At 37.3% G+C, this 14839-nt stretch overlaps 1 protein-coding gene across 1 annotated transcript; it reads right to left on the bottom strand.

The window, feature by feature from the left end:
* Positions 1-12085: 12085 nt before the first annotated feature.
* LOC148197669 (uncharacterized) lies at positions 12086-14839 on the bottom strand. Its single transcript, XM_088115609.1, has 5 exons — positions 14017-14839; positions 13790-13857; positions 13299-13693; positions 12734-13205; positions 12086-12280 (listed from the first exon to the last, which is right to left on the bottom strand). The coding sequence occupies exons 1-5, from the start codon at positions 14837-14839 to the stop codon at positions 12086-12088; spliced, it is 1953 nt and encodes a 650-aa protein (XP_087971735.1).

Raw genomic sequence — 14839 nt, 5'->3', positions numbered from 1 at the left:
TTCATGAGACTCAATGCATAAACTTGAAAGAAACCCTTCAACCAGACACATAGTAATAATTGGAATAGATTCTCAGGTTCGGCCTTCGCAAAATTTCTCAATTAGTAACCTTCGCCTTCACGACATTAATATCGTTAGTGTTTGTTATTTTTATGTTACTATGTAGTTTGTTTGCATAAATTTTATAATTTATAGCCTTCTCCTTCACAATATTAATTTAGTTGATACACTGGGAGAAGCTCAATTTAGATGTAGAGATAGACCCCTACACCCTAGTTCCACTCAAGAAAGACAAAAATTATAAGAGCTATAGAGAAAAATAAAGATAAAGATAAAGATAAAGCAAACAATCATTAAAGAAGTCAGATTTCAAACCTAAAATCAATACATGAAGACTATTATTAAGAGTGTATGCTTAAATATTTATAGTTTGAATATACTTTTCAGAATCTTTTATTTTAAAAATTTAAGAAATTGTTTAGATAATGATAGATCTGCCTTGGATTGCTACTTCTAGATCCTCTTTCGAGCATGTACTAAATTCACGAAACTAAAACAATCAACGCAAAAAGAATGAACCATTTAAAAAGTAAATCAAACTACAATTGAATATAAATTATAGTGTGCTTGAATACATTCTATCTCATATCATGAAGGTCATCTCAATCATCTCGTGCACTATAAATTATATAATGGACACTAGTACTAGATAGATAATCATGGAGAGACTAACATTTGACATAATTTAAGATTTAATTACATTAATTAAAGAATTAAGAACCAGCGTGAGTTTATTGCAAATGGTACATACGTTAAATTAGGACATGAGCAACTTGTTGGGTACTCCCACATCGAATAAAATAAGAGATGAACATAAGTTTATATACACATAACATATCTCCATTGATAAGAGGCTTTTTAGAGTGGTACCAAAAGCAAATCTGTGAGGACTTGCCATAAAGCGGACAATATCTATGTGTGTCTCTTGTTTTATTAACCAAGGAACTTTTTCCTTGAGAAAAAGTTGTCATTCAATTTACATTTTTATTTTATTTTTGTTTGAATGAGAATCCATTGTTTGAACGAAAATAAACTAAAGACAAGATTTTGCATAAATCCTTTTCAGCAAGAAACAAACTCCATTATATACATGTTTTAAACTTCATAACATCAACAACTAATGTATTTTAGCTCAAAAAACCATCTCAAACTCAAATACTTCGTACTAACCAAACTGCCAGATTAATTTCTTTAAACCAAAATCTTAACTCAAAAATCATCAATCTCACTAGCATGTGTATCTCCATGTCTAAATGATATACTTCCAAAAATTGAATATTTATCACAATATTTATCCCTACGCTAAAATTAATTAAAAATAAAATAATATATTAGTAGTTGATTATTAGAAAGTAAAACACACAACAAAATGAAAGCTGCATAATTGTTTTTTAAATGCAAAGTGGTTATTTACTTTTGGACGTTGTAAACAAACGTTTTAAGTGCTATTTAAATTGTTCTTCCAGAAAGAGACACACTGGAGTGTTTTGTGCAGGTAGTGTTGGGAAATACATGGGAAGTTTCATCTCTTTTATTGGCTTGCTCTTATCTAAGGTTTTGTTTACTTGAATGAATTTGGGAGAGAATAATTGAATGAATTTGAGAGAATTTGAAGGAAATTTTGTTGTTGTTTATTTGAGTGGATTTGGAGATAAGTGAAAGTGGATTTGGAAGTAAAGTTTGTAAGAATTAGTGTACGATTTGATTGATGTGACAGACTAAAAATTTACTTTCAAAATCGTTCTCACTTACCTCCAAATCCACTCAAATAAATAACAAAAAATTTACCTTCAAATCCTCTCAAATTCATTCAATCACTCTCCTCCAAATCCATTCAAGTAAACAAACTGTAAAAGCTCAGGTGTAAAAGTTATTTTGGACATTGAGTTGGTTGTCACAAAAATATTGGTCTTTCTTTCCCTTGAACTGATTCTACTTCAGTGGTTGTGCGTTAAAAAAATGTTCTGTGCCTTGGTCCATAAGCGAGAGAATAAATTATTATTTAGTCATGTGTAGTATTTTTTTTACACATAACAAATGTGTTGATACTTTAGCAAATTTAGGAATAAATTCTAGGATTAACTTTTTAGTTCTCTGCCCACTTGTATTAGGGAATTTTTTATTATTATTTTAAGTCAGCATGATTCTTGAAATATAGATTTTTGCTTAATTAGGTGGATAAGTTTTAGTTCAATTTCTTCATGTTCTATTGTTCTTTGTTGATTTTCTTTTAGATTTTTGTTGTGGTATAAAGTTGGTTTTGAAACAAATAACAAAGAAAAAATAATAATTTTTCTTCAAAATTAAACTATTTTATATTACAATATTCAATTCCTTAACTATTTTATATTACAAAATTCAATTCCTTAAAGTATTACTTATTTTTTTTTAGTTAAGTATGTGTTTAGTGTCTTTATTTTTATGAGTTAAATATATGTTTAGTTTCTGTAATTTTATGTCAAAATGGAATTCATTCTTCTCTAAAAGTTTATTTAAAAAGCATGTTATACTTTTAAAATGTGTGGAATGCATCTTTATTGTGGACTATGTTAAGTTTTTTTTATGACCTGTGTAATAGAAAAGTTGACATAGACATTTTTAATTTGACATGTGTTATTTACATTTTAAAATAAAAAGTGACGTGTAATATGAATAATTTTCTTCTATAAGAGTTGTTTTTCTCATTGAGAGTGTTTGAAGAGGGTTGTGGTGTTATGCGTTTTTGTTCGTTTAGTGTTCATGTTGCACAAGTAACCTGTGTGAAGTGCGATTTGTGAGTTTAAGTTGGGTTAGTTGTGGTGATGTTGCAAGTGCAAGGGTGAATTCAGCATAATCGTCAAATTGCTAAGGTATTCACTTGCCATAAAAATGTATGTTTTTATGGTTGTTCAAATTTTTTAAGGAAGAATCGGGGAAATCATGTTATTCAAGCTAATGTAAATTGCTTTCTATGACTACAACAAAAATTGATATTACCGATGTTCAAAATTCATTTTAATGCATAAAATTCGTCGTTATATTAAAATTATTGATGACTTTTATCAGGTCAAAAATTCGTTGGTAAAAGCGTTGAAGGTAAATTTTATTGACGGATTTTTCCATCAGTAATTATCGACGAAAAAATTGATCGATAAATTCATCAGTAAATAACGCGATCTGATTCATCTTCTTGTCCCGTTCTCCTTCTTCCCCCTCTTATCCACGGATTCTTGTTTTTTTTCTCTCCAACTAAAAACCCCAGCATTTTGGGTCCTACTCGGGCAACGAGAATTCTTCCTCTTCTTAGTTGAAGGTTCAATACAGCAGAGAACCCTCCTCCTCTACCTGTCTCCTCTCTTTTCTGCTATCTATGCGATGAGTGGAGGTGCCACTCCTCCTTCCCTCTTTAGGTGAATTCCCAATTTCTCACCTTTTTAGTATATTTTTTAAGGTTTTAAGTAGTCAAATTTTGAGTTTTAGGTACTTCATCCAATTTGAGTTGTTTCTTAGCTACACTTGACTACTTTAAATTTGTTAGGATATCAATATTACATATTTTTAGCCTACTTTAGTAGAATTTCATATTTCTTACCTTTTTAATACAATTTTTAAGGTTTTAAGTAGTCAAATTTTGAGTTGTAGGTACTCAATCCAAATTGAGTTGTTTTTTAGCTACACTTAACAATTTTAAACTTGTTAGGATATGAATATTACATATTGTTAGGCTACTTTAAGTGAATTTCCAACTTCTTACCTTTTTAGTACTCTTTTTAAGGTTATAAGTAGTCAAATTTTCAATTTTAGGTACTTGTTCCAATTTGAGTTATTTCTCGGTTTCATTTAACTACTTTAAAATTTTTAGGATATGAATATTACATATTGTTAGGCTACTTTAGGTGAATTCCCAATTCCTCACCTTTTTAGTACACTTTTTAAGGTCTTAAGTAGTTAAATTTTGAGTTTTAGGTACTTGATCAAATTTAAGTTGTTTCTTAGCTTTATTTCGCTAGTTTAAACTTGTTACGATATGAATATTACATATTGTTAGGCTACTTTAGGTGAATTTCTAATTTCTCACCATTTTAGTACACTTTTTAAGGTTTTAAATTGTCCAATTTTTAGTTTTAGGTACTTCATCCAATTTGAGTTGTTTTTTAGCTACACTTGACTGTTTTAAACTTGTTAGGATATCAATATTACACATTCTTAGCCAACTTTAATAGAATTTCAAAAATCTCACCTTTATAATATGCTTTTTAAGGTTTTAAGTAGTCAAATTTTAAGTTTTGCTACTTGTTCCAATTTGAGTTGTTTCTTAACTTCATTTCATTAGTTTAAACTTGTTAGGATATGAATATTACATATTGTTCGGCTACTCTAGGTTAATTCCCAATTCCTCACCTTTTTAGTACACTTTTTAAGGTTTTAAGTAGTTAAATTTTGAGTTTTAGGTACTTGATCAAATTTGAGTTGTTTCTTAGCTTCATTTCGCTAGTTTAAACTTGTTAGGATATGAATTATTACATATTGTTAGGCTACTTTAGGTGAATTTCTAATTTCTCACCTTTTTAGTACACTTTTTAAGGTTTTAAGTTGTCAAATTTTTAGTTTTAGGTACTTCATCCAATTTGAGTTGTTTCTTTGCTACACTAGACTATTTTAACCTTGTTAGGATATCAATATTACACATTCTTTGCCTAGTTTAATAAAATTTCAAATTTCTCACATTTTTAGTACACTTTTTAAGGTTTTAAGTCGTCAAATTTTGAGTTTTAGGTACTTGTTCCAAATTGAGTTATTTCTTAGCTACACTCAGGCTATTTTAAACTTGTTAGGATATGAATATTACATATTGTTAGGCTACTTTAGGTGAATTCTAAATTTCTCACCTTTTTAATACTCTTTTTAAGGTTTTAAGTAGTCAAATTTTGAATTTTAGATACTTGTTCCAATTTGAGTTGGTTCTTAGCTTCATTAAACTAGTTTAAACTTGTTAGGATATGAACATTACATATTTTTAGGCTACTTTAGGGGAATTCCCAATTCCTCACCTTTTTAATACACTTTTTAAGGTTTTAAGTAGTCGAATTTTGAGTTTTAAGTACTTGATCCAATTTGAGTTGTTTCGTAGCTTTATTTCACTAGTTTAAACTTGTTAGGATATGAATATTACATATTTAATAGCTGGTATGTCAGAATGGAGGAAAATGTCAGTTTATGTAGAGGGTCTATGACCTCGGCTCTGCAAACAACCAATGCCAAAAGTTGTGGACAAAGATTTTTGTTAAAATGAAGAGGGGAATCTCAGTTTGTCGAAGGGCCTACGTTCACCCTTTCTGCAGACAACCGAGGCCAAAAGCTCTGCATAAAGATTTTTGTCAGAGTGTAGAGGAAATGTCAGTTTGTTTAGATGGCCTACAGCCTCGGTTCTGCAAACGACCGAGGCCAAAAGTCCTACGCAAATATTTTTTTCAATTGAAAAGTTTTTCCTTGTCAGTTTTGTAGATCCTGTGGCGGTGGTTCTCTGGAGAGCCGAGGCCATATATACTCCATTGCTTTGGTTATTATTGAACTGAGATATATGTTTACGTAAACCAAAGCATAATAGGCATGTTAGTATCTCCTTGTTTTACTAGTGTACTCATGGTGTCTAGAGAAATTGCATTCGGGTTATAATAAATTGAATTGATTAGTGGAACCTCTTTAGCTGTTTTCTGGAGAAAGTATAGCTCGAGAGTTTTAGAAATCAGTATAAAAATTCATCTTTATTCTTGATTTTTTATTATTTTAGATTACTTAAAACGAAAATAGTTGTGTTTATTCAATTCTCTCATCCCTTTTTAGAGTCATTTGTAACAACATCTATTTATAGACCTTTGATGTTGAATTACATAACTTACACTACATACAACATTATAGTAGTAGTTCATCACATAACTAGAACACTTAATTAATTGCAATCAAAATTGATACACTAAAAGACAATATATTTCAAAAGAAAAAATATAAATATTTTTTTATCCCATCAATAAGTAATATCATAAGAAAGATACTATTAAGAAATTATTCCCACTAGTAAATAAATAACTTTTTAACTCGCACATTACGCTTCGGTTTCAAAAAAATCGAAACGTATAAAAATGGGGTGACAATTTCGTAATTATGGCGACATTATATGCCTTTGTTCAATTCGAACCAATGCTTAAAGGGGTATACTGTCTCGGTTCTCTAACCAACCAAGGCAAAAAACCCTATTGAATCAAACTATTCATCTGACAGCTTTTTTGAAAGAGGTCTACTGCCTCGGTTCTTTGACCAACCGAGAAAAATAAAACCCTAACAGCTTTTTCAAAATAGGCCTACTGCCTCGGTTCTCTGACCAACCGAGGCAAAAAGCCCTGACAAATTTTTCGAAATAAGCCTACTGTCTCAGTTCTCTGACCAACTGAAGCAGTGTGTCTTGCTAGAAACTGGTTTTGAACGTTTCAAATCCATTTTGTCAACCTTTACTGCCTCAGTTCCATTTTAACCGATGCCATAGACCCTTTATGCCTCAATTTAAGCGCGAACCGAGGCCTATAGTTAGTAGATATTTTCAATTTTTTCATTTACAATTTTATTTTGAATTTTTTTGGAAGGTTTACATATCAGTTGTTTTTAAAACCGAGGTAATAGCCTCTTTGATGGTTAAATTTCATAAGCATAAAATAGTAAGCACATTTTTCGCTTTTTCTTCTTCTTCTTCCACTAGAGAGTAACTTCTCATCTCGTGCGAACAACTTCTTCGTGTTGCTCTGCCGCCACTACCTCCATCACTAGCCACCATGCTGCTTCCACCACTAGTCGTCGCTGTTGCCTCCACTATTGGTCGTCCCTGCTACCTCCATCACTGATCGTCGCTGCATCTGTTGCACGAATGTTGTTGCCTCTATTTTTCTCGTGCGAACTACACTTTGCATTGTTGCCACCGTCGTTCATCGTCGCCACCGGTCGTTCATCGCCACCAACGACAGTTCGTCGCCACCTTTGACCCTTCGACCCTTCGTTGCCGCCTTCGGCTGTTTGCACGCGACCTCCGACCATTTCGTTTACTGCCTCCATTGTCTCATTGCATATAAAAAAAGAAACAAATATTTTGAATAGGATAAAGACCCAATTTCTAAAGAAAAAAAGGCATTTACCGCCTCGGTTCGAAACCAACTGAAGCAAAAGACCCCACATACTGCCTTGGTTAAGAATCGAGGCAATCTATATGTCTCGGTTTATGAGCCACTACGTGTATACGAAAATAACTGGTGTCATTTCCCTTTACTGCACTAGTAATCAATCAATGTATTATTTTTAGATATGAAAGCAACACTTAATACCTTTCCTATCATGTTTTTATAAAATCCTAGTGTAATTTTGTGAAGAAATTACCTTAATGAATAGATTTAGAAAAAATTACAACCATAGATAAATCATGTGGGTTCATGACTTCATATTAATGAAATCATACTAATAGAACAAATTCAGTGGTACACATTGAAGATTATTTTAATTTAATTAAATTTTCTACTATAATATTGAAGTCGATGAGCATAATTTGCAATTTGTTTTTCAATTGCAGTTGTGCATTATAAGCATGATTTCAATTGTTCTATTTTTAAACTATGTCATGGATGAAAAGTACGACTTCAGTTTTTTATTTAATGTCAAAATCGTCCACGACAAGCATTACATCTTTTTAGAAAACAAAAGACTAAATTTTTTTTTGACGTGCACAACTTAACAGAAATTGTGTTTATGAAACACTTCACTTTTAAAAGAAAAAAAAAATAGAAATTCTTTGTCATGAAATACTTCTAACATTAAAAGAAAATTAATCAAATTATGGTCCAAGATTTTTATGAGAAAAAAAATCCTTTTTATCATGTACAACTTTTTTGTCTTATACTAAATATTTAGTTTCTTGTACATCACCTTATATATTATGATAGATTTTATAAATGTTGTAACATCCCAACATATAGTAATTACCATAATCAGAATTAATTACATTAATCATATAAAACAGTGCAGTCTTACAAATCTGAACTAGCGTCTAATTGCCGAACGGCATAAACATAAAGAAATAACGAACGCTTATACAAGCAAGAGTTCAGGGACGAACGGTCTTACAAAACTATAACCGAACGTTCAAAAATAACATAAATGAAACTAACTACAACACACGCGAGCGCTCTAAGGCTCGGCTTTAACTTCTACCTCCGCCAGATTAGCGTCTTCCAAATTTTCTTCTTCTAGTACTTCTTCAAGTGACGCGCCTCCATCTGCTCACATCCACACGGATGATCATTGCAATGACAGGACGAACGTACATATACAAGGCGACAACACAAGGAAACGAAAGGGTAAGCTTATATAACTTAAATTATACATCAACATATACAATAAACATATCATTCCACGCAAGCACTCATGTAACATTATATGAATATATATATATATATATATATATATATATATATATATATACTTATGACGACCGTCCGGACTGTATGATCTGTGTAGCTACAAGCGTCCTCGCACCCGAGTGGTGTAGTAGCCGGGATATACCTAATCAGCTGCCACTCGAGGTTAGTCCGTTCTTACGTCGCCCATGTTAACTTATGGACTAAGGACCTCCTGCCATTCCCACACATGAACTACTCCTCTCTACTTGAGAACGAGTGTCACGGAATATCAGGATGGACCAAGCCTGGCTTAGCTTATCCACAGTCATACTTTACCAAATTTAACATTTAAATATATAAAAGAGACGTTCCTCCATGGAACGCTCGTTCAAATCCCATCCTCATAGAATCACTCAATATAGTGTTCGCATGGTAAGATCTTATAATTTATCATCATTTTCATATTTAACTTTAAGAGCATAAAAGGACGAACGTTCAGTCCTTTGAAGAATTAGGACGAACGTCTAAAATAAGTACTGGATGGACGAACGTGACTCTCTGTTTGGTCAGTTAAATGAAACGACTCAATTTGAAAGAGTACTGATACTTAGAAAAGATCTTGGACCAGATTCAATATAGGGAAGATGGTTAATAATACTTAGGAATTTTCTTTGTAAAATTTTGTATATACAGAACTGATGCCAGTATTTGAACGAACATAAGAAGATAGATATTCAAATGTTGGAACGAACGCTATTTTGGGACGAACGCTTCGGTATCAGACCGAGCGCTGTTTAGGACGAACGCTTCAGTATCAGACCGAGCGTCATTTAGAACTAACGTTCGACATGAGGCCGAACTCTATGAAAGACGAACGTTCGACATAAGGCCGAACGCTATGAAAGACGAACGTTCGACGTAAGGCCGAACGCTATAAGGGCGAACGCTTCGGTTAAAGACCGAGCGTTCCGTATTTGTAAAGTTTCAAATATTCAAATTCAGCTGAGCTAAACCGAACGCTCAAACATTCAAATGGGGACGCTCATTCTCGAGCAGAGTTCTTTCCAAATGAAAGAATTCCATTCTAAGCTAATTTCCAGGAAAACCGAACGGTATAAGACTGTACGATGACGAGCGTCTTTTATCATAGGGAAGTGTTTTAAATTTCAGATTTCTCAACCTTAGCAGAATTTTCCAGATTTCAAATTTATAAACTTTATAACTTTCATTCCAGATTTTAATTCACCTTAAACATCATCATCAAACAGATCTCAACATTTTAATCATTCCAACTATACAATAACCACACTCCGTTCATACATAATCAAATCAACATACATTTCAACCAAATAAGAATTCATATTCATCCATACAATCAGTATTCGTTCATGCATACTCAAACAGCCCACATACATATCTTCATAACATTCTTTCATACCACACACAAGTATAAATTAAACATATAAGCTTCCCTTACCCGGATTGGAAATCAAACTTGTCCTAGATGTGAATGTGGCTTCGTCCAACTACGTTGTTCTTAGGTTCTTGACACTTCCAGAACACAATCTAACCACGGAATACAGATCGCTTAGAATACATGCTTGCATGCAACTAAAAACCCTATTTTTCCAGAACCCTAAAGACGAGCTACGGAAAGGGGACTTACCAGTTCCAGTTCTTGAAGCTGTTCGGTCCAAAAGAAAGCTCACAGCTGGGCGAACGTTCCTACGGTGCTGTAAGTTGATCGGAGAAGAAGGTAAGGAGTTATCGTAGAGAGAAGGTGAACTGGTTCTAGAGAGAAGTTGGAGAAAAATGAAAGGTTTTGGTTCTGAGGAAGAAGAAGAGTGCGTGCAGGTGAGAGAGCGTTTTTCGAAACTCAGTTTTGTTAATTTCCACGCCCAAACGAACGAGCGTCTCCTCTGCTGACACCTGCACTCTCACTTCTGACTTCCGAAACTTCTACGTGACAAGTGGCGCTCTTGCATGCAGCGTTTAGTGCGTTTTTAATGCACTGAACGTGTGGCGCGTTGCATTTATGGGAGCAGTCAGGTGACTCAGCAGTGAAAATAAATGACAGATTTGACAGTAATCATGGTTTAAATTTCCGAGACTTCACATTCCACCTATCTACAAAAATTTTCGACCTCGAAAATTAAAGACTCACCCGGAAATAGATTAGGGTATAAGTCCTTCTTGGCACTCTCAACTTCCCACGTTGAATCACCAGTCTTAGCGTCCCACACCATCTTCACCAAACGAACGTCCTTGCCTTTATAGTACTTGGTGCGGCTATCTTCTATACGGACTGGATGTAGCTCCAACGTTCGGTCTGGACGAAGCTGGACGTCTTCCAACTCCAGTACATGTGATGGATTCGCTATATACTTCCGAAGTTGAGAAACGTGGAAAACTGGGTGAAGGTTTGATAGTTGAGGCGGCAATGCAAGCTCGTACGCTACTGGTCCGATCTTCCTCAGAATCTGGTATGGTCCAATGAATTTGGGAGACAGCTTCTTTGGACGAACGGCTCGGCCTACACCAGTGATTGGGTTGAGTCGAAGGAACACATGATCTCCAGCAGCGAACTCCAACGGTCTTCTCCTCTTATCAGCATAAGATATCTGCCTGCTCAAAGACGTCTTCAACCTCTCCTGAATTTGCTTGACTTTCTCGGTCGTTTGCTGGATAAGCTCGGGTCCAGTTAGCACGTTCTCTCCTTCCTTGAACCAACATAGTGGCGTTCGACATTTTCTCCCATAAAGTGCTTCAAACGGTGCCATTCCAATGCTCGCCTGGAAACTGTTGTTATACGTGAACTCCACCAATGGCAAGACTTCATCCCATGCGCCCAAGTGATCTAGGACGCACGTCCTCAGCAAGTCTTCTAACGTCTGGATAGTTCTTTCAGACTGGCCGTCCGTTTGTGGATGATACGCTGAACTCATTTGTAGTCTGCTCCCTAACTCACCTTGTAGAGATTGCCAAAACCGAGATGTGAATCTCGTGTCTCGGTCAGAAATTATGCTTGAAGGCACTCCATGCAGACGAACGACCTCCTTAATATACAACTTAGCCAGATTCGTCATAGACATCTTCAAGTTCACGGCCAGGAAGTGGGCGCTCTTCGTTAGTCTGTCCACAATCACCCAAATCGAGTCATGATTTCTGACCGTACGTGGTAGATGGGTCACGAAATCCATGGATATGCTATCCCACTTCCATTCGGGAATTTCCAATTGCTGCAGTAGGCCGCCAGGTCTTTGGTGTTCCGCCTTCGCTCGTTGACAGGTTAGACAAGATGCCACAAAACGAGCGACATCGCTCTTCATTCCAGGCCACCAAAATGATTTCCGGAGGTCTTGATACATCTTAGTCATGCCAGGGTGCATGCTAAGACGGCTGTGATGACCTTCCTCCAGAATAATTCTCTTCAGCTCGCCATCATCTGGAACGCACGTCCTACCCATATAACGCAACATGCCATCCGTTCCCGTATTGAACTCCTTATCTTGATCCTTACCGAGCGCTCTCAAAATCTTCACCAGCTCTTCATCCTCACGTTGTTTCACTCTAATCCGATCAAACACATCGCTAGATATTCTAAGGTTACATCACTTGATGCTGCTCGGTTTTAACTCAAACTGTAACCTTAGATCTCTGAAACTCTCTACCAAGCTCAACTCGCGCACCATCATGGACGACACATGCACCACCTTTCTGCTTAGGGCGTCCGCTACCACGTTAGCTTTCCCAGGGTGATACAGCAGCTCAAAATCATAATCTTTCAGAAATTCTAGCCAACGCCTCTGCCTCATGTTCAACTCCTTCTGATCAAATAAATATTTGAGGCTCTTGTGATCACTGAAGACTTGGAACGTGGATCCGTACAAGAAATGTCTCCAAATCTTCAGCGAAAAAACGACCGCTGCCAACTCCAGGTCGTGCGTTGGGTAATTCCTTTCGTGAATCCTCAACTGACGAGACGCATAAGCCACCGCTCGCTTCTCTTGCATCAAAACACAACCCAAACCTTGGTGAGAGGCGTCGCAATACACTTCGAAAGGTTTAGACGCGTCTGGAATAACTAACACTGGAGCGCTCGTCAATTTCACTTTCATCTCCTGGAAACTGGCCTCACAACGATCGGTCCAGGCGAACGGCTGGTCTTTACGAGTCAACTGAGTTAGCGGCGCCACTATCTTAGCAAAACCCTCAATGAAACGTCTGTAGTAGCCCGCCAATCCAACAAAACTACGTACCTCAGTGACCGAACGCGGACTCTCCCATTCCAGTACCGCTCGCACTTTCGCTGGATCTACCGAGATGCCTCCAGCCGACACCACATGACCCAAAAACTGAATCTCCTTCATCCAGAATTCACACTTAGACAACTTGGCATATAGCTCCTTCTCCCGTAACACTCCAAGTACAAGTCTAAGATGTTCTTCATGCTCGTCTTCGTTCTTGGAATAAATGAGAATATCATCTATGAAGACGACCACAAACTTATCCAAATAAGGCCTGAATATGCGGTTCATATATTCCATGAACACGGCTGGAGCGTTCGTTACTCCAAAAGGCATCACCACATATTCATAATGCCCATAGCGAGACCTGAATGCTGTCTTCTGGATGTCGTCCTCCTTAACCCTGATTTGATGATACCCGGATCTCAAATCTATCTTTGAGAACACTGCAGCCCCATGCAACTGATCCAGCAGGTCATCTATCCTTGGCAATGGGTATTTGTTCTTGATGGTCAGCTTATTCAATTGCCTGTAGTCTATACATAACCGAGAGCTGCCATCCTTCTTCCTTACTAACAGCATGGGCGCTCCCCAGGGTGATACGCTCGGCCTAATGAATTTCTTCTCTATCAACTCTTCAATTTGCTCCTTGAGTTTAGCTAACTCAGCAGGCGACATTCGATATGGCTGAACCGAGATAGGAGCCGCTGTCGTCACCAAATCAATGGTAAACTCCACTTCACGACGAGGGGGAAGTCCAGGTATCTCTTCCGGGAAAACGTCCGCAAACTCTTTCACAACCGATCGTCCATTGCTGTCACTAGTGGACGATCGTCCTAAATTCGCATTCCCAACTTCTCCATCTTCATGCGTCATAATGAGAAAACAGCTGGCGCCTTCCATAATGTCTTCTTTCAGTTGGCCGAGCGTCACTGAAAGAACTTCTTCTTCTTCACCAGGGAAGATTAATTCCTTCGCTCCACAATCAATAAGAATGCGATTGGCAGCCAACCAATCCATTCCTAAAATCACCTCCAAACCTTGAAGAGGTAAGCAGATGAGGCTAACCTTGAACTTACGCCCTTCCACTTCTATGGGACACTTGACGCACATAGTGGACGTCCTAACCTCACCCGCTGCTGGTGTAGACACCACCAGATCAAACTGCATATCGCTCACTTCTAATCCCAGCTTTTCAACACACGCCTTCGAGATGAAGGAGTGCGTTGCCCCCGAATCATACAAAGCACAACACGGTCTACCAAACAGCATGCATTCACCAATTATAAGATTACCTGAGCTCGCTGCCTCAGCGCTCGTTATAGCATACACTCGCCCACTCGCTTGGGCTCGTCCTCCTCTTGGCTGATTCCTCCCAGCATTTGGCGGCCTCATCACTGCACGCCCACTCACATTGCACTCATGATCCAAGTGCCCATTCCTTCCGCAACGGTTGCAGTGCTTTCCTCCCACCAACTGAGGGCAAGAAGACCTATAATGCGGTCCTCCGCACCGGAAACAAACCACACTTCCCTGTCCAGACTGTCCGACAGGGATTACTGCTTGAGATCCGGTCGTCTGAGAAGGCTGGTTTGGACGAGCGTATGGAGGTCTCCTCTGAACAGTTCCTCCTCTGGACACGATCGGTCCCCTACTCATCTGTTGCTGCCTCTTCAACCGTTCCGCCTCTGCCATATTCTTCTCCAAAACCTTGGCTCGCTCAACCATAGCAGGAAACGACCGGATACATAAACTTGAGATCAATACTTTCAGGTCACTTCTCAGCCCATTCTCAAATTTCCTGCACTGCCACTCCTCATTGGTGGCCATCGTATTGAACCTCAGAAGATGTTTAAAGGTGTTGGTATACTCCGACACTGACTTTGCCCCTTGTGACAGTTGAAGAAACTCAACTTCCTTAGCGTAACGCACGCTATCTGGGAAGTATTCCTCATAAAATTTGCCTCTGAAAACCGCCCAGGTGATGGGATTCTGAGCGTCCGTTAAGATGGCTTTCATACTCGTCCACCAGTGGCTAGCTTCACCAGTCAACAAGTACTCTGTAAAAGCCAAGCGGCTTTCATCTGGACACCTCTTAGCATCGTAAATATGCTCCAT

Source organism: Vigna umbellata, chromosome 5, assembly GCF_029865625.1.
Source record: "Vigna umbellata cultivar VRB3 chromosome 5, Vumbellata_1.0, whole genome shotgun sequence".
Lineage (NCBI taxonomy): Eukaryota > Viridiplantae > Streptophyta > Magnoliopsida > Fabales > Fabaceae > Vigna > Vigna umbellata.
Note: the sequence above shows the minus strand (reverse complement) of the source record. Positions and strands in the feature narration are given on the sequence as shown.

Bases quoted from the DNA above. Each gene is read 5' to 3' on its own strand.
- LOC148197669 (XM_088115609.1), bottom strand. From the start codon at position 14,839: ATGGAGCATATTTACGATGCTAAGAGGTGTCCAGATGAAAGCCGCTTG. The intron at 13,858-14,016 runs GTAATCTTATAA...CTACACCAGCAG, and splicing joins CGCTGAGGCAGCGAGCTCAG to CGGGTGAGGTTAGGACGTCC. The intron at 13,206-13,298 runs GTTAGTAAGGAA...CCCATTGCCAAG, and splicing joins CCCTGGGGAGCGCCCATGCT to GATAGATGACCTGCTGGATC.